The sequence below is a fragment of the Argiope bruennichi genome, chromosome 3 (assembly GCF_947563725.1).
Source record: "Argiope bruennichi chromosome 3, qqArgBrue1.1, whole genome shotgun sequence".
Lineage (NCBI taxonomy): Eukaryota > Metazoa > Arthropoda > Arachnida > Araneae > Araneidae > Argiope > Argiope bruennichi.
The window spans coordinates 142,524,102-142,545,844 of NC_079153.1; the positions used below are offsets into that span (position 1 = coordinate 142,524,102).

A 21,743-nucleotide genomic window follows, 5' to 3' on the forward strand; every position below is an offset into this window, starting at 1 on the left:
TATCATTATAGTTTATACTTTAACTATAATAATATTATATAGGTAGTTTTCAAATCTCAGTACATCCAAAGATAACATTTTTAAATTAAAATAAATACGTTTGCATTCAATTTTTTCTGTCCATGCTCCTTTTAAAAAATAAGTGACATGTAGGGTATTAGGTATAAGATAAGTTATAAAATATTCGCCTTACATTTATCCATAATATATATCTTTAAAGTGCATGAAACATTTCAAGGAATAATACCATCAAATGTTTTCACGTATTTTTATTTTCAGATGATGATTTTTTCAAAAGATGCTTGGAAATTGGCACCGCAAAAGATATTTCTTTAGGATTCCAGTAAAAAACATAAGAGGGTTATTTTTTAGTTATTTATCAGCATTTTGTCACAAAAATGCTTGTTTAAAACGAAAATATATTACCTCGCCTAGGCACAGAAACTCTTCTACCATATCTTTGAAAAACATCAGTACAAAAGATTAAATATAAACGTAAGCATTTGCTCTGAAATGTGTCACATGTCTCTAAAGTTGATCCATTTTGCGACTACTTTATTGAAAACCATGAACCCGATTTATATCTTGATTCTCCACAAGAATAGTTCCCATTTATGCTCCGTCGATAGACAAGCTATGATAAAAAAAAAGTGCAGTGAATACCTTCTCTGTGTTATCTTTGTAACTTCATCATTCTCGGAAAGATATGCTCCTACATCCAAGATTTCTCCTTGGATGTAGGAGCATCCATTGGAAATTGTTTATTAAGTCTTTTTTTTTTCTCTCTTGTCGTAACCATGAGTAATAATCTTCAAATATGACATTTTAAAGAAGTTTTCTTGCATCTTTCCAATTCATACACAAATAATCTGCTAAGATTATTTTTTGTGGATTATACACAATAATTTTCTGTTTACTTTTTAGTACCTATATATATATATATATGTATATATATATATATATAAGCGTTAAGTGCAACAACACGAAAATTAAAAATAAGAATAAATATAGCAAAACAAGAAATTCTAAGAATCACAAAAAATGAAATACAAAAAAAAAATAACGAAAAAATGTAATAAACCGAAAATAATTTTAATGGAAAGAATATCATACAATATTAAATGAGATGAAATATTTCAAATATATTTTTTAAAAAATGGTGCTCTACTTTCCTTCTAAGCGTTTCAGCTCGCAGTTTTTGAAATCCGGTAAGATTGTTTCATACGTCAAATTCCATCCTGCGAGATTTGCTAAGATCCTTTCAGACGAAATTTCCTTTTTTGTTAAGAGATCCTCCCTCCCCCCCGCTTGAGATCCGATGAGACGTTCTTGTTAAATATGATTGCCACATGATCTGCATTGGAGTGAGGAGGCAGGAGCGATCGAGGTGGAATATAAGAATTATTTTTGTCCCCCTATGTGAGTGAGGAAAAATGAGATGTGAGTATGTATGAGGGAAATGAAAAACTTGTTCATTTTATGTTTCCTTTTTAGTACCTTTGATATACGAGGTCTGTTTTCTTTTAAGCTCCCGTGGATCATAAAGAAAGGTAACCAAAGAGAACAAAAGAGAATTTGTGAAAGAGAATTCCAAAGAGAATTTGTATATAAAAAGGGTTACTTTTCAAAATAACCGCCATGAAGTTTCAAGCATTTGTCATTATTGGTGGATCAGGCCTTCAACACCCTCTTCGAAAAAAATTATCCCCAGTAATATGATTTGGGGTTTAAAGTTATTTTGTCTCTCTTCACTGGTATCCATCCTTTTTGGCGTCCAACTGAGAGAAGAGATACAAACTATCCTATGGGGACAAAAGCGAAAGACTGTCGCAACAGACGATTCGTACTGTAAGTTGGTCAAACTGTTAGAAAGAAATGAAGAACATTGCAAATATGGCGACCAGCCTGCAATAAATCGACTTGAGAAGATAAATGTATAGACATTTTTGCTCTATATTTTTTCCTTAAAACAAATTTCAAATTACTACCAGATTCATGAAGAGCTTCTAATCATTATCAGGATCGCTCTCACATCACTAGTGCCATTTTTCATATAAGGCGTAGGAAATCTGATCCATCGATATGACAAATGCCTGAATCTTCTCATCGATTACGTTGAAAAATACATGATTATATGTAACTTTTGATTATAAATTTTGCTCCCTGCACTTTTTTTGTGTAACACATTGGAACTTTTATATGAAGATCTTCGACTTATTTATTTTAATACTTCAAAATTCTGCTTTAAAAGGTCATCGAATTTTCGAATATAATTTTAAACTCGGTTTCATCGAATATAGAATAAATAGATTTCATGATCTCTTTTGTTTTAATATCATTTTAAACATCGGAAAATTAGAGTAAGAAAATTCCTATTATTTATATGCAATTAAATAAAGTATTTCTTTTTAAATCAATGCATTTTTTAAAGAAAATGACAGTTTTTAGAAAGAATAGGTACGAAAATGTGCCATTTGCTGTCTTTAAACTACTGAGAAAGGAAATTGCATTTGACGATAAAGACAATTTTAAAGCAAAAAGCATCGTATTATCTATTTGTAAGCAGCGTCCATTTTGAAAGTTATGATGTTGCTACGACACTATTACCTATTAGGGCAAGGGAATATATATAAAAAAAATTTGGTTAGACTTTTTTTTTTTGCAATTCAATTTTAAAATGACGCAAAGTTATGTGTTTTTGAACGAATAATTTACGTTAATGTGAATCTTTATTGAAACTCATGCCATTTAAAAGAAGCTTTCTTTTTTTTTCTTTAGTTGGTACTTGCTCAATAAAAAGTAAATTCAGCTTGTTTTTGTAGAAGAAGATCAACATTTTCCGATGTAGTCGATGAATATAAAAACATGCAAAAATGTTGTCAGGGATAATTAGCAAAATATGGAACACCTGCACTGAAATACGTGAATGTATTTGATTAATACGTAACGTGAACTTTTTGAATGCTCTGACATTCAAACTGTTATTAAAAAATATGGAACAAAAGCTTTTATTCACATTTTTTAAAGACATGATTACGAATTGCGAATTTATATCAGAGCATAAGAACTAAATATTTTGTCTAAGATATTAATCCAGCATTGTTTTCCCGAATATCGTGTAAAATGGAAATGACGCAAAGTTATGTTTATACAGCAAGTATATAAAACAAGTAAAATGTAATTATAGAGTCATTTTAAAAATGTTAAATATTAAAATATGTAAAATATATCTTAAACATATATAGAATATTTTTGTATGTTTAATATTAAATAAATACATTTTAAAAACAAAACAAAAGTATATAAAGCACGAGTTTATCATATTATGATGTTCCAAATCTGTTAATTTTCTTTTCATTTCTTGAATAAGCTATCAGCTAGTGCTTATTTCTTATCGGGCGCTACGGAGAAGAAGGAAAACTTGCGATTGATGAAATGAAATAGTGCAGGTAGTTTCCGATTCTTCAAACTTCTCTTGATTAAGTTTGAAAACAGGGCCTGATACATTGAAAATATTGATTAGTCAAGATTTAAGAAATGAAATGGGGGGAGGGCATAGAACGACACTAGATTTTTGTTACGGATAAATTATCTTTTGTTACTTGTTTTTCAAGCAGTTATACATAGAGCAGTATATCTCTAAAAGAGTTAATAACCATTAAATTAGCGCGGGAAAAAAGTTTTTATTGCCCTAAAAGCATTGTGATGGAGAATTGAATCACTACCATAAAATATCGAAATATGTACAGAAATCTAAACATGTACACAATTTGATATAGTTGAAAGAAACGATATAAAAATCATAGTTTGTTTAAATGGGAATAAATATTTAAGCATTTAGAAAAGGATATTTTTTTGACGCATCTATGACAGAATTACTAGAAGGCAATGTAACATTTGTTGAACGCAACAAATCTCTTTTTTTCAAATGCTTGTATTCGTTGCAGTTTTTCCAAAAAAAAAAAAAAAATCCTTTTCTTTATATTTAAAATAATTCAGCACTAGTGTTAGTTTTTCGGTTCAATGTTGCCGTTTCAAGTTGGAATATTTCAAATTGTGTTTGAAGGAAAAGCTGTCGTGTAGTAGTATAAGAAATTGAATTCGTATTCTGTCTCTCCACACACTACAAGACTATAATAGATTACAATATAAGCATCCAAAAAATAAATTTTCTATTATTTTAACTCCAACTAATAGAATATATACAATAAATGTGAGTATCTATTGAAATAGAAATTAATTTTGAAATATACTCAAAATAACAATTTTCATTCTTATTTTGTTTACATATATTTTTTGGAAGAAAACGTTCAATAATCTCAATAGATTTACAGCATTTTTTTAAAAAAATGTTATATAAAAAATTAAATTTTTTATACATTAAAAGTAATTTATGTATATACAAAAGTAATTTGTCGATTAAATCGAATCACTTAAAGTATATTCACCTAAATATTATAAATACTAGTTAAAATTCATTCAGTAACATGAATTTTGTTATAATATCGATACATATCAAGAAATTTTAGAAGCGTTTATGAATATATCTATCGATATTTTTGAGAAAAATAAGATTTCGTTCAAAGAGTGTGAGTCAGAGTGGGGATGACTGCAATTAGTTCTAGTAAAAGATGGGAAGCTTTTAAATCCATGAAAAAGAAAAGATAAGAATATGCAATATATGAAAACGATATGTTGTTAGATTTTCTAAGAAATGTCCCCGATTTCAATTCCGGTTTAGGGTGATCAATCATTTACATTAGATACTAATCTTCTTAAAATGTATCTGCTTAAAGGGATTCCTTTTTCATCTAGCTTTTGAGTTGAAAGCGAATCATTTTCTTTTTTTATTAAGTTACTTAAAACTGTATTGAAATATCATGCTTCCGTTAGTTGAGAAAAATTACGTGATGTGTGAAAAATGCAAACAGCTAACATATATTTGAAATATGTTGACATTTAAGCCTCATCCATAAATTCCAGTCATTCTGAACTGCATGAATCAAAAGTTGTGATACAAATCTTAATGGTGCCATAGTTATACAAATAAACTCAACGTTTAACAGACAGAGATGGCTGTGGTAATGTAACACCGGATTCTAGTGTAGCCAGGAAATCTAAATTTTTGAAGGGCGATGGGGAGAACGATTTTCACGGTTAACCAGGTTCTACAAACTCTCGAACGAATAAAGCATGACAAGCATCACTACAACATTAACACATGTATGAATATGTGTGCTTGTTCCGTATCTGTTTCAGTTCGGTCGATATCAGGTATTTTTGGAAGAAATGTTGCCAATGATACGTTCCTTTAAACATATTATCACGCCATCTAAAGTGGCTTCATATTACATTTACAGCCACATGTCCTAATGTAACACTGACTCTACCTTTTCATTGAAATTTAACCCTTCTCTTGCGGGTTTTGCCTCATTCTGTGCAAAAAAAAAAAAAAAAAAAAAAAACTTCATTCAACGTAATTACATTGCCTAGAAATAAACTGATTGATGAAATATGACAAATTTACGAAAAAATATGTAGTTTTAATTTGAAATGACATTGAAAATATGTTTATCTATAAATAATTTATAATATCCATTGACATTTTCTTTCTTATTTAATTTATCATTTCTGTTCGTAGCCATCTTCAAGATAGCAATATCCTTAAAGGTAGACATGCGAACTTTTCAGAGGAAATATATTTTTAAATGCGCAAAAATAATATCCCTAAATAGGACCTACCATAAATTGAGACTTGTCTTTCAATGGATTTTTATATAAGAAATTTTTACATTTTTTTATTTAAGGCACTCTTTGAAATTTTTATGAGAAATTATAATTATATAAATATGCAAATGAAAGGGAAAATATATTTCGTTTAAATGTAAAATTGAGTTTGTGTTTTCGAAATGAAGATGAAATTAACAACAGCTTTCGATGGAAAAAGCAACAGATGTCCAAAACTGCTAAATATGATTAACCGTATGAGGTACAAAACTACCATTTCATTGGAAATGATGTTTAAGCATTCGCCATTTGTATTGAAAACACTCTTTGCCATTATCAAATGAATTACACCAGATGATTGGGATATCCATTTATAACCGTCGTCAATCTGAAATTCTTATATTTCTATTTCATTTAAAATAATATTTCCAGAAATTTTTCAATTTAAAAAAAGAATATTCCCTGTTCCCAAACTGTCAGTAGCATGTTTAGGTACTTGCAGTAGTGTTTTGATTTTTAGATGAATAAAATATTTAAATTTTGATCGAGGTAGCTCTGATTTCATTTATTTTTCCAAGCTTTCAACTGAACCAAAACAAAGCTAGAAATTTCACTCTCTCTCAGTTGACACTGTATGCTATTTATAACTTTCCAAATACCTTTTTTGCTGAGAATGTGAAAGGAATTCTTTGTATGGGAGATGAGAGTGCGCGTGTGTGCAAATGGTGGTTTATCTTACTATAGCGCAGAATACACCTGGAACAGGTTTTCTGTTACAGGTGTACCCTTCTTTAATCCGTTTTAAAATGAGAGTAGGTTGATATTAAACAAACAAGATTTAAAATTAAAAGTCTCCCTCTAAAAGAAAATTAAATTTTAAACAATTAAATTTATAGGGCAACATGAGAAAGATGGAATAAAATGATGGTTTAACTTAATTCAGATTTCAAAATAACGTTTTGAAAAAATTTAAAATTGATTTAGAAAAATATGAGTTTGCCTGTTTATAAAACTTCTCTTCCCTTATTTTAATGTTAAATTACATTAAGTACCATTAACTCGTTATTGAAATATTCTCGGTAGTATTTTATTTAAATATTACTTCATTTCTTGTGCTGCATGTGAATTTCATATATTTGATTCTTCAATTTAATATAAAAACACATGAACTTATTTTGCCTTCTATTCATGTTTTACCGGCTGTGAAAATTTGCTGTTTGTTAAAACAATTCGAATAAAGAAGATATTTGAATATCTGAATTTATGTACACCCTATGCATAGTTCGCAAAGATAGTGGAAATTGTGAGTATGAGGGTTACAGAATTTTGCTTGTAAATCCCATATATATGTGAACATTGGCACTTGTACAGAAAGTAAGGGATGATCAAAAAACAGTAATATGGTAACAAGATGAAAGTTTACATCGTACTATTTAGGGACAATAAAACTTCAATAAATTTGGCTAAGGCAAAATATAATTTCTCAAATTGAGCTATTCATATTGAATAAAGATATAATCAGTTAGAGAGAAATTGTATAATTCTGTATAAAACAATTACTAACGGTAGTTTTATAGTAAAACTACTAAATTTGTAGATGATTATCAATTATTCATAATACATAATATGTGATGCAAATTTGTATGTTCAATTATTTTTAAAGATGAATGGAAAAATTTTTTGTGGACTTATCTTTTATAAATCTAAATGTGGAGAAAGATTAAGAGAAGGCACTTTTCTTATTTTTTTATTAAAACTCAGTATTTAGAAATATTCTTTTCTAACTCTTTTTACTCATTTAAATCTTAAAACTGACCTAAAGTAAACAAAAAACAAACAAACTCATATAGAACGTTAATATTCGAATTATGGGTGAGTAAACTATTAACTGTAACTTCTAAATAATCTGTTTTCTTTGTTCTTATAATTAGCAATAAATCTATCCTTGAAACTTTTATTAATTCAATACATCCAACAAATAAAACTACTAGCAATTCGATTATAGATCCAAATGAGTAGCTACTTGAAAGGAATGGAACTCTTAACTTCATCTATAAGAAAAGTATTATCTGGAAACAAATAACAAAAGAAGCATAAACATTTTTCCAAAGAATTTTTACCTCCCAATTTTTAAAGGAATTATGGGAGCTGGCCTCTAATAGGGATATCCTTTCAACAATAGAAATGTAGGAGGTTCACAGAATATTTTCCTGATTACAAAAATGTGTCGCGCAAAATTCAGTCTGTATAAACAAATGCCTATTATTTAAACTTTAAAGCATTGTATTGAAGTCATAAAAATATTAATTACCTTAAAAAATGTCGATGTTTCATCTTCCTTTCTAGCATGAAGAATGACAGTCGCTGTTGAACTATTGCTATACTATGCTGTTCAATATTTATTAAGAGACATCAGCCACGACATGAATTATAACACAATTCCAATATTTCAATATCGTGAACAGGTATCTCGTCGGCCTTTTCTATGGTACGAATCGAAGAGAAGGAATAATAATAATAATAATAAAACAATATCAAGAGAATCTGGCAGCGCATAAGGTAATTCGTCCCTTCTATTTATCTGTCAGAGAATTCTTTCGCCCTCGAACTCACAATCTACAGAATTCTAGAGAAGTGGTGTTTTATAATCGTGACATCTAAAAGAATGCGTCCATAAAGGCGTTTAAAATATATTCAATGGGAATTTATTGGCTTTAGGAAACCTAAAATCCATTGTGCGTATTTCTTCATTAACGCTTTTAAAAAAAACTTCAGATTCCTTTTTTTGCATTTAAAAAAACGCTTCAGATTCCTGTTAATATTTATGGGTTAGTTTCGCTATGTATTTGGAAATAAAACTCCTTAATAATAGGGGATAAGTAATAGGGGATAAGCTTAGTAAATTCCATACCTTAATAATTATACAACAATAAAAAAATGTGTACTTCTTCAAACGCTCTGTTCCGCGTCAATATTTTTAATCAAGTAGTGTGATCAAATGCTCGCCATAGTAATGAAAGTAAGCCACCCCACTGGACACTTGCAAAATCTTTAAAATGTGTCTTTTATTAAGTTGTGCAACAAAGTCATGATCATTGTCTAAGATATAAACGGATACATGAATAGATGGTATGGAATTTACTAAAGCTTTTTAGTGACTTCCATCTCCTCTATTTTGCAGAAAGCTAAATCTTTCTATCTGTAGGGTAATACGTCCGTTGTTAAGTATTTAAATCGTAGATGTAAAAAAAAGCAATCAATAAAGCTAAAAATAATTTTTTTAATAAACGTTATAAAGATTCAGTTATGTCAACATTTAAGAGAATCGGCATTTATTTATAGTCTCAGAAAAAATAAAATGAATATACTGTATTTAAAAAAAATATTAAACTGTAATATAGCAGACCAACACAATTTCCTCTGAAGTTTTTAAAATAAAGCTATGAATTGAAAATAATTCTAAGCAATTCTTTGGCCTAGAAAAGATATAATCACTCAAAAAAAATAATAAAATAAAGTGATGAAAATGTTTTGTTTGTCTGTTCTTTCGCAGTTATACTAAATAATAAATGGGTATGCTTTACATTTTAGTATCACTAGATGCGTCAGCTAAAGCGTATATCGTTCGCTTTAGATTCTACGTAAAATTTCAAAATACTCCGAATAAGAATAATTCAATTTTTGTGTACACATTTTTGAGAAATTACTGTTTTACTGTAAATAGTTAGATGTCCCGTGACAACTTTAAGCAACATTAAAAATATAACCAAAGTCTATATAACGCAAATTACTTTCAATATATTAAATTAAAATATAGCAGCTTCCAGTATTTCAGAGAATCAGCTCGTACATCTAAGCAGTAACCCCTTACGTATTACTTTAGATTAATCTATTTACCCATCTTAGCGTAATTTTCTCTCAAACCTGTTGATTGGACACAAATGCCTCAAACCTAAGGTAAAAATTGTATCCAGAATCTACTGTAATTAGAAATCTCTACTCAGGTAGTAGAACTCATTTACTAAAGGAAATGTTCAGAATGTTAATAATCAATACAAAGTGAATTAAGCTTTGCTTCTTGTCCCTTAAGATTAATTACCATGCTATAAATAAGTATACTATAACAAAATGAATTTATTACACATTGTAAACCAATCATTTACTTCATAATTTCTCAAGGGAATTTATATGTTATCATAATAAGAAAAATATTTTCAAAAGTGAGACAATATCTTTTTGAGATTTTATTTAATCAATAAGTCTAAGGACAATATATTAATTACGCTGTAACGAAGAAAAGAATGTAAATGTTGCATAAAGTACATAATAATTTAAAATCTTGCTTAAAATTCACAATTAATTTTTAAGAAAATAGTTTTAAAAGATAATGTTTTCTTCTTTTTAAAATATGTTATGTTTTGCAACATTTTTTGTTGCATTAATTATTAAAAGTATGATATAAAAGCACGTGTAAGTACTTGCTCAATTAAAAATGATTACATGTCCAAGTTCAATTTAATAAATCTTTTCAAAATAGAATGTCTAAACAACCCGATACATTACATCAAGTTCCGTTAGTGATACAAAAAAAAAGTTTCGCATTCACATATTTTTTTAAATCAGAAAACTGTTTAATAATTAAAATAATTCTAAAAACAGTTTTACGTCTTTACTACAATCATAATGAATTACATTTCATTATTTTTCAGAGATATTTACATCAAATACTCATTTCTATTTTAACACTCTCTCCTGTTCTTAAGAACACAAAATAATTAAAAAAAATATTGAATCATGTCTGACTCTATTATAATTATATCGCATAAAAAGATTTACCTTGGGGGAAAAATCCTCTATTCTCTTTTTAAAAAATATACTTCTTTATTAATCATGATTTTGAAATGTAATGAATGTTTCTAAACTATTTATAAAATAATCAGATTAATTTGAAAATTTTAATGACTTTCAAAAATACTTTCTTTTGTACTTAGAAGCGAAAAACAAAGAATGTCTCCTTAATTTCATGGATTCTTGCTCAATCATCCATTTTAAACAAAAAGAAAAACATTTTTATTTAATTAGGATCGTGCAGGGAAGATATAAGTAAATCTTTCTTATCAGAAGGTTCTGACTTGTTTTATAAAATTTATACTGGTTTCAATTCTAACAAAGCAATTTCAGCATTAAGAACAATTTCTTGATGCTGAATTGTTTTAATAAGGGAACAAAATAACTCTTTTTTTTATGCATAACGAGTCGAAGAAACAATCCTTAATAACCATAGAAAACTTCAGTGCATCTTTGATTTTGAAAGAGAAATTAGGGACATGAAAGTTAGAAGAAAAGAGACAAAATAAATTCTAAAATCACTTTGGGGAAACTTTTTGGAATATTTCTTATTTTCTGAAATTCATATTATCGAAAAACGTTCATGTGGCTATAATATGAATCAAAATATACATTATCAAAACAGGAATATTTTGTTTTTAACTATGCAGTATTTAACATATACAAGTTGCTTCCCATTTCTTGGCGCAAAATTTAAAAACGTTATATGACACTTCTGATAAATGCATATTGACTGAAAATATGTGGACATTACTGCAGCTACTACAGCTGTGAATTGCTAGGAGAACATTTACAGCTCAAGCGATATTATAAAGTGAGAACAATGGATTTCTTATACCTGGATAAAATGGAATTATAAAGGAGGTCTCGCGATTTCTATCTCCTTGATCTTGATGAGGAATTTCTTGCCGGGATTCCTATGCGAGCAGTTATCGCAAATGAAATGTGCGTTATGTACAACGATGTTGTGCATTATGTGCAACGATAAGTTGTCAATAAAGTTTGTTTTAATATTAATAATCATATTTTTTTAACTTTTGATTTTATTCTATAAAACCAATATTTTCCTTTTTTTGTTTTGCTATCATTCCTTTTTTTTCACCTTTTAAAAATTAACAAAGATTTTTATTGTTTTCCTTTTGAGTTGGAATCATGCCTAGCAAAATGATTTGTGCTTGTCTCTAACTATATTATAAATCTCCTTAAAATTTCTACCAAAAATTACAGAATTCCCTGTAACTGAATTTTACTAAAAAAAAACTTTTCTTTTGCCATATCATTTATACAATTCGTATGCAAAATGCATAGCTGCTCATTATTTCCGCATTAAATATTTCTTAAATATTACATTAACAACCTCAAAATAAATAAGCTCCTTAATGAAATAAGTTCTACTCTGGAAATTTACTCAATGGAAAACGAGGTAACATTTAAATATTAATGTTTTGAGCTATTTTCAGAATTTTAAAATTATTTGGAAATTACTTTAAATTTTTTTAATTGCATTCTCAAATATTTGCCATGATCTTAATTATTCTAACGATAATGAAGATTTTCCTGCAAGCATAAATAAAATTTACCTGTTAAGTCAAGTATAATTTTTTTGGTCACAAATTAAATTATTTGACAAATAAATCACATATTCAATTTAAGCAGCAGTAAATATTAGTAACAAATAAAAAGTTAGTCTTTTTAAGCACCATTTATATTTCTGAAAAGATCAGATTTGACGCATAGCTCCAAGGCAAAGTTTTTATTTGATTAAAAGTCTTCAGGTTCCCATCTGACTAAACTCCAAACTCAAGACCGAGTTGGAAACCAATGGTCTAAACTTGACTTTAGTAACAAAGTTAGTCGTCAAGCTGTTCGTGATACATTTTTTTTTTTGCTCGAATTTTAAGATGACCTGAAGGAGCATAAATGTGAAAACTGACAAATGACTATTTTAAGAGCGATATTTTTAAGGAATAAATCAATCTGAAAAATCAAGAAATCAGTAAATATGTTTAGCCAAGTTTTCATAAATATAGAATATAAATACCTTTAGAAACAATTTACGCAGTAATCTTCATCTTCCTTTACATACGTTTTTTATTTAAAAAAATCTTTAAAATTTTATTAAAATCATATAATATTTGTTATAGAACACTTTATAATAATACAATAATATTTATTAAAATAATATTTATACAGATAATTTATATAATGCAGTGCAGTATATAATGTATTCACAAAAAGATATAATTATCGGTTACATAAAATTGAAAAATAAAGTCTGGGCATTAAACATTTTAGATATTTCTTTTTACAGTTTCAGGCAAATGCATAGTATACATTAATTTAGAAAGAACTTGCTAAAGGATACACTATCTAATGGACAAAAATATTACTATAGCAATAGAAACTCTATTTTCAGCAAGCATTTTTTTCGGCTGATTTGTCTCCATACATCAATCATAGTTATACAACCAATTTTAAATATTTTTTTAGAGTACTTTTAACGTTGAGTTATCAATACTCAACTTTAACAGCTAAATTTAATCTTGGATTTTTAATATTAATATCAACAATAATAGTTAACAAAAATTACATACATGCTTCCTGTATTTAAAGTGGATTTTTGGTTTTCTTTAATCTATATCTATATCTATACATATGTAAAGCTCAATGTGTGTGTGTGTTGGCACTCTACAGACCAGGCCATTTGACCTACAGCTACTAAATTTGGTACATGTATACCTTAGAGGTCAGGAATGTGCACCTGGGGTCCAGTTTTATGAATTTTTAATTATAATTTTAATTATTAATTAAAAACTAACTTTCCCGCCAAAAATTCTTCACGCATGCGCATTGTGTTCTGATTGTTGTGACTGATTGCGGACTTGATTTAAATTATTTTTAGGTTAGTTGCATGCTTTTGTAATTAAATTGTATTTATGTTTGTTATATATTTTTTGTATATGCTATAGTTTTAAGTACATCGTTTTTTAAGTAGTTTTTTTAACCTGTTTTCGACCGATTATTTTAAACGATTCGTTTTATTTTCTTAGTGTTTGATGCATTTAAAATTAAACATTGTTAATTAATCGATCTGGTCATGATGAATCTGAGAAAATTTTGTTGACGAATTCTTGAAATATTACATAAATTAAGAAAGATATTCTTTAGTGCCCATAAAATTTAAACGCCCAGTGACTGTTTTCAGTAATCATATTACAAAAAAAATACTTTGTTTGAGTAAAAAATATTATTATATTAATTGCAGATTAATCATTTCCACTTTAATTTAAAGTATAAAATCTACGGGAGCTAACAGAAAATTAGAGAGATACATATTAAGTTATAACTGAAGGCCTTAATAATATTATATGACTATCAAAATGTGAAGTTTTAAAATATTTTGATGAAGAAGCTATTAAAACAGGAATTGCATAAAATATTTAATTATTAAAATTTTAACGAACATTAAGATTGGCGAACCGGCTGGTCGCCAAAGGTGGCTAGTATAAAATAAATTGATATGTTAAAGAGTGAAGATAGCAATAAAAGTTAAGATTGTTCCACTTTTTATATATATTTTATGTTAATTTAATTTTAAATTCAATTCTATTTTCAATTCTATTCAATTTCAATTTTAAAATCTTGTATTTTTATTGCAGATCGTGAAAATGATGATCGTAGTAGTGGTGATATTTGCTGTGTGCTGGCTTCCCTACCATGTTTACTTCCTTTTGGCCCATCACTTGCCTTGGATTATAACAGTTTCCAATGTGCAGCACACTTATCTCTCCATCTACTGGTTGGCTATGTCGAACTCCATGTATAACCCCATTATTTATTGCTGGATGAATAGCAGGTAGTGAAAATACTCGTCATACTCATTTGAATTCAACATGCTATCAAAAGTTCTGGAATGGATTTGATTTACATAATAAATAGAAAGAATATTCGTTTGTAATAATTTGAATAAAATAATATTAGAACATTGCCATTAAAAATAATTAGCACATTAATATTAATATTCGTTTGTATTAATTTGAATAAAAGAATATTAGCACATTGCCCTGAAATTTACTATCACTTAGATATTTTAAGGGAGAAACTCTATAAATATCAATTAAGTTCCAATTTATATTCAGTTAAAATCCATCTATGCTTATGAATACATATACTGAGGTGATAAAAGCAACAGATATGCAAATTCCCGTTGTTTAGAATTTGAACGCTGAATAGTAATTGGAGCTAGATACAAGAGACATTTCCTTTTAGAAATCCTTATGCAATTCAACAAGAGTTCAACAAGTGTATTACAAGAATACCTAATTCCAAGCATAACTGCCATCCCTGAACAATGCAGTGGCCGACTGCCTACACTTAATGACCGAGATCAGCGACGTGCGTGTAGATCACTGTTAACAGACATGCAGCATCTTTTTGGAAATAATCGCAGTAATCAACGTAGGACGTACGACAGATATCTTCGTTAGGATAGTTCAGCGAGATCTGGCTTTAATGTCTACGACAGAAGAAAACAGATTTGAGTACCTTTACGAATGCACGGCATTGCCTGCAGCACCTCTACTGGGCTCTTGACCATATCGGATAGACCTAGATGACTGGAAATCTGTGGTTTGATTAGATGAGTCACGATTTCAATTAGTAAGAGCTGATGATAAGTTTTGAAAGTGGTACTGACTCCAAGAAACTCAAACTGTCAAGAAAGCACTGTGCAAGCTGATGATGGCCCCATAATTTAGTGGGTTAATTTTATATAGAATAGACTGGTTTCTCTGGTCAAACTGAACTGATAATTGATTGGAAATGTTTACTGGGAGACCACTTGCAGCCATTCTTGGACTTCATGTACTCAAACAGCGATCGTATGTTTATGATAATAATGCGCCATGTCACGGGGCCACAGCTGCTAACGATTGGTTTCAAGAACATTCTATACAACTTCAGCGAATTGGCCTGATATGAATTCCATCGAACATTTATTTGATATAAACGAGAGATCAATTCGTACATAAAATCCTGCACCGGAAACACTTTCGAAATTATAAACGTCTACAAGGCAATATGGCTCAGTATTTATACAGGAGACTTCCAATGACTTGTTGAGTCATGCTACATCGGGTTACTGCACACATTATTGGAGATATCCCATGGATTTTGTCCCTTCAGTGTATACATAACTGTTGCTAGAAATAATTGAGTCTGAAAACAGCTATAGACATTTTTATCTGGTTGTTTTTTTTTTGGCACTTTTTCGGGGCTATTCTCATATTATCTCATCGTGTTACTCATAATTTTAATTGCCGTGACCTTTGTCGAAACTCTTATCCATGGATAAGATAATAAGAATATTTGATGGAACTTCTATAGGCCTAAACCTCGAATCGTCAATTGCATTAATTGTCGCTGGAAGTTGGCATGGTTAGAAGCAACTGCATTATATTCTTATGGTTCTTTTATACAGATAGAATGAAGGCATTGAAAACTATACTTTAATCTCTAGCAAGTTAGCAAGATTTTTAGTCTTGATAATAAGAATGGCTAACCGTGATTTGAAATATTCATAAGGTAAATTATGATAAGAAGTGTTTCTCTTTTGAAGAGAAATTTTCTTCATTATCTTTTAAAAATGAAAGATAAAAAATAATTAGAAATAATTTAATGGCAAAATTACTGATAAATCATTATATTAAAATCTGAATGCATTTATTACTAAAAATAACGAAATACTTTTGTTTATGAATAAATAGTAACCTCTTTTCGCAATTTTTAATGATAAACGCAGAATATTTTACGAAATCTAATTTTTTTTTAAAAAATTGCATGAACATTTTGAAGGAAAACATTTTATATTGTTAATTAAATTTGTTATTTTAAATTTGTTAAATTTGTTATTTTAACGAGTTTTATAATTGATTTCTAGGAAAAATGGTAAGAAAGTCACATAAATCATAAAATTGTCATGATCAACACTGACAGATTTTCCATATTTTCTTAACAAAAGCAGCATCAGTTATTTCCTCCGTTTATTTGTGCTCAAAAGAAAAATTTACCTATGTTGTAAGTAAAGTAGTTAAAAACAAACCTTCAAAATACGTTCTCAAACCAAATATTTGAAAGCAAATTTTGTCTAAGCATTCGCTTTTAATACTGATTACAATATATAAAATGCTAATAATACTCATTACAAAATATTTGTTTTATCTTTCTTTAGGTTTCGTCAGGGATTCAAACGCGTGTTTTGTTGTTGCAAGTGGAAAGAGGAGCACGCCAATCCCTTCGAAAAGCGCAATTTTGCAACAGTGCGCCACAGTTATTCTGAGCCCTATACCGACACCAGAGTGACCATCAATGGAAATACCAACTTAGCGCTACACACAGTTACAGAATCTCTGAATGGAAGCCACACTTCGAGCACCCCATTCCTTACTCCGAAAACACCACGCACTGACAAGTTTTCCAATGTGTAGTGAATGGGCAATAAGGAGTTCGAAGATATATTTTCAGTCTTAAATTCAATACGCACATTCTTTATTTGCCTACAATTAACGAAAATTAAGTTAAAAAATTGTTCTATTTGCTTATAGCAACATGCATGTTTACATTCTAGTCCTAATTTGAATTGTTGGAATATCGGTAAGTAGAACATTCATCATTCGAACTTCGATGTTTATTGGTAAATGGACAGTTCAAACATCCGAATCAAAAGAATATTGATATTAATTGGGGTATTTTCATTTTGAACATTGGTATTAATTCATTTTTGACATTTTGAATGTGTGTGACAGTAGAAATATCGAATATTTTTTAAAACATTTCGAACAAAAGGAAAAAAAGCATGCAGGAACTCGATTCTATTGGAAATCTTACAAGGCATTTTATGATAAACTGCTGAAACAGCTTTATTTAATGGTCTTCACAGTATATAAATATGAGATTTGGGAAACATAGCGATGCTCATTAGACTCTAAACGTTAGTTTACAAAGAGAATAATACCGTGCCAGGACTGAAGAAAACTGAGAACTATTTTGATGAAAACTGTCAGAGAATTTCAGGAAGTTATGTACATAAATGTAAAAATAAAATGTATGTCTTTGAATTGACTTGAAATAGCCAGATGGACTTCTATAAATAGTTGTATTCTTGTTCTGAGAACCACAAACAAGAAATCAGCTATATTTTTCATTTTATCTGGTTAAAAAATATCGTTGAAGTCAAAATAATTTTTCATTCAAAACTTATTGAAAGTCTGGAATTATGCATCAAGAATTTCAACAGAAAAATATAAATATAGCCATAACTGGTTGCTTTGTTTCAAGTATAAATAACAGTTCTCACTACTATCTTTCATCTACTCAAAACAGTTCTTTCACTACTATACCGGCCCAGCCGACCGCTCACATTCTATATGGGTTTGCCAATTTCAGTTTCATACGAGAAGTGCATTATGCAAAGAAAGGAAAACTCATTTTACATCCCTTTTTTTAAACAGAAATTGGCCTGGCAATGTGGAATTCGCACGACCCTTTAGGCTGGGTTGGGAGTGAAAGGGTTAAAATATTGATATTAAATAAATACTATAATTATTCAACTTCAAGTATTTCTTTTGTTATATGTGCATTGCAAGATGGATGAAGTTTCAACCTTAGAGTTTCAAAAGCTTTGTCTTTTTTTTTAATATATATCTATTTTCAAATTCCCTTGTTTTTCAAATTATCTATTTGTAATTAGTGTTATATGTACATGTATTAATACATGTAAAACCATACAGATTGTATGATATATTCAGTTGTTTTGTAACGTTTACTTTATGAACTCATAATACTTTAAACACAGCTCTCTTCACTTCTAACGGCAGCTCTGATGATTCATTTCCGCAGTATTTAAAACTGTTACTCTTTAATCTGTTATGTACAAAGGTTGTGATAAATGTATATTTATTGCGCAAAGCAACGCGCAGTTCTACACATGTTTTAGTTTTTAACTATTTCAATGATTTGCTGAATTGTTCATTCTCAGTAGTTTTTTTTATCAAGATGAAAGAAAAAAATGAGTTTTTCGCTATGATTATCTTTTGTAGTTAAAATACGAAATTACATTTTATTTAATACTTTAATGATAAAAAAATGAATGCCTTTCCAATTTCTGGTCTTCTGTTTTTTTAATATTTATTCAAAGTAAAAATGAATTATAAGTATCCTGTAAAAATATGCTTTTCAAAATTTTTGTATTTTTAATTTAGAAAAAAAAACCCATTAAAGAATGCTAGAAAAATCTTTAAAAACCTTTATTTAAATAATCGTACGTGATTATAAGAATTAATTTATCAAAGAAATTGTCTTTTAGTTTGTGAGCGATATTATCTTTCTTTTAAAGTATTTAGAAACAAATATTAAATCAAAATTAAAAATTTAAGTTTCATTTGTACTTTAATTGGGAGTATATAGGTTTCAATTAGGTACACAGAATACTACTTCTTTTAATAAAATTATTCTTTTAAAGAAAAATAAAGATATTAATTATTATGAAATTTATTAAAGTCAGGAAATTTGATTATTAATGAAATTATAATATTTCTTGCACATTTTTGTTTTCATTGGCTGTCTCTCATAAAAATGTTTTTCTTTCATTTTATGTAATTGCATAAATTGGAAAATTGGCTAATATTTTGAAACTAAAAAGGCTTTTTTAAAGAAGTGCATGCACAAAAACAAGGTTTAAACATGAATTGTAAATATTCTACAACTGTTATACTTTAAAAAAAATTATTCAATTTCTTTTAAATAAAATTAAAATCTTAACATGTGTTTGTTTAGGACAATTTTCAACATAAATTTGTGATTTTATGGATGTACCTTATAATGTACCGTAAATTAAGTAAGATATCTGTATTCAAACACCTTTCTGTTATATGACTGCACATTTTATTTTGTATACTGCAATGCTAACTGAATTTTTAATTTTCATCGCATTAGAGAGGACGTTGTTGCCTGCTTATAAAAACAATGCTGTTTCATGTATTCACATTTATAAGTAGACCATATATATCTTTCATTTAGAAACACAACTGTTGCAGTCCAAATCTACTTATGTGTGAACTGTCGTCCAAATATATGTTTTCTGTGAGAAACCTAAATGTTTTAAAATTGCTGAGTGTGCTGTATATATTTTGTGCTTTAAAGCAAGTAGTGAAATCTAAAGTGGAATACACTCCTGTTTTTGCTGTTCGGTGCTTTGCAAATGTAATTTTCCTTATGATTAATAAATATTACGTAAAGAATGCCTCAATATGTTTCTGAATTTGCCTTTATGATAAATCTTTTTATCTATAAATAATATTTTTAACTGGTTAAATGAAAGTTGTTTTTAGTCTTATTTTTTACAAACTTTCTCTGAAGCAGTTGAAAGCATATACAGTTACTTTAACGATGACGCACGAATTATGATGAACAAATTGAAGATAACAAATTTACAAGATCAGACTACCATAATCAGTTTTATTGCAATTTATTGTTTACCGTAAGTGAAGGAATAAAATATTGCGTTTTATTTATTTTTTAAATTTGTTGCAACATTGTATTCATAAATCTTTTTTTCTGACCGAATATTTCAAACTATTTCATTTCCAGAAATAGAAGTGAAAATCAATAGTAAAAGTATAATAAATAAAAGCGATGTAAGCAAGAAAATAAATCACGGATACAATAATACCTGTTAATGATTTTAAATCTTGAAATAATGCCAATATTTTCGAAGAAATGTTTTTGAAATACGATGTTTCTCCTGGGAAAGGATTGTTAGATGTCCGGTGATGGTCTTTAGGATTCAACCTCAGTTCCTGGAAATGCTGTTGCATTGTCGTTCATATTTTCCATATGCCTTTGGGTATATATCTGTTTATGATACCAATTTCATATTTTATTATTAACTGGATTGGTAATTTATTAAAATGATGTATTTTCATATGAGGTTAAAATTTATGATATGTGATATTTTATTTAGAGATATATAGTTAATCGTATGTAACAACATGAAAAAATTCAAACTGAAATTTCTAAAGCAATATAATTTCACAGTGGTACAGTACCAATAGTATAATTTTGTAATTTGATTTGTACTGCGAATTCCGAGATCCTCATTTCTTAGGTGTCGTCTTCAATTGCTTCATATTTAAAAGTCTGTCATCATTTTTTACTATCTTGTACATAGAAAGTAATAGAATCATTACAAAATTCAAACTCGATATTTTGACGAATCTCCACGTTTCCGATCTACACCCAAATTAAAAAGAAATGACATTATATCTACAGATGAAATTTGATATATGGACTTAAAACTAAAGATGTGGATTTTTTTTATCAAATTTTGAACGAAATTTATCCAGAGGAAATCTGTCTATTATGCTATTCTAGTACATGCAAGCTCAATAACGTCAAAGTGTAAAGAGATATCAGATTAGGCACATTTTGGCTTCTAAAATGTAGATTTCATTCAAATTTCGAACCATATCTGTTATAGAGTTGACTGTATGTAGGTCTGTACTTTTGCATGGATGTCAACGCAATGATATAATGAAATTCGGTTATGCGATTTTGCGATTGGAACTGTAATTCCGTATCAAATTTTGTTTACAACCCGTCAGAAAAAAAAAGCGTTCAAATTATATATTCCTATAATAGATTCAGAAAAAATACTAGATTTTATTCAAATCAGGTCATATTTCATAACTATTGTTCGTTAACGCCATATGCAAGACATTCGTAGCCTTAGTTAAGGCTCACAGTGTTATACGGGGATATGACCTTTATTAAACAATAGGAAGAGGGTACTTCCTATTGGTTTTCTTGCACTATCATCTATTTTCCAATACAATATCTTGGTAAACAGAAAATTCTTAAAAATATAATTAATCATAATCGTAAATATAATAAAAATATATAATAGGATTAATAAATTATATTTAATAATATAATAATCATTAATCATAAATTTTAATCTATTTGCTTACATTCTGACATGATAAAATTCACATCCAAAAGAGTTTTTTTACTTTTAAGCACTTCTTTGCTCACATTTCCTTATTTTTGTAGTTTTTTTTAGTTTATATTCTGTATTTACTTACAATTTTTTTATGATGTATAGTGAAGAAACC

At 28.5% G+C, this 21,743-nt stretch overlaps 1 protein-coding gene across 1 annotated transcript in view; it reads left to right on the top strand.

The window, feature by feature from the left end:
• The window catches only part of LOC129963316 (tachykinin-like peptides receptor 99D), a 114,652-nt gene extending 96,366 nt beyond the window's left edge, over positions 1-18,286 (top strand). Inside the window, exons 4-5 of the mRNA XM_056077616.1 lie at positions 14,235-14,431; positions 16,805-18,286. Coding sequence (XP_055933591.1) covers positions 14,235-14,431; positions 16,805-17,060 — 453 coding nt within the window. The 3' untranslated portion in view covers positions 17,061-18,286. The remainder of the gene's footprint in view (positions 1-14,234; positions 14,432-16,804) is intronic.
• The last annotated feature ends 3,457 nt before the right edge of the window (positions 18,287-21,743 follow it).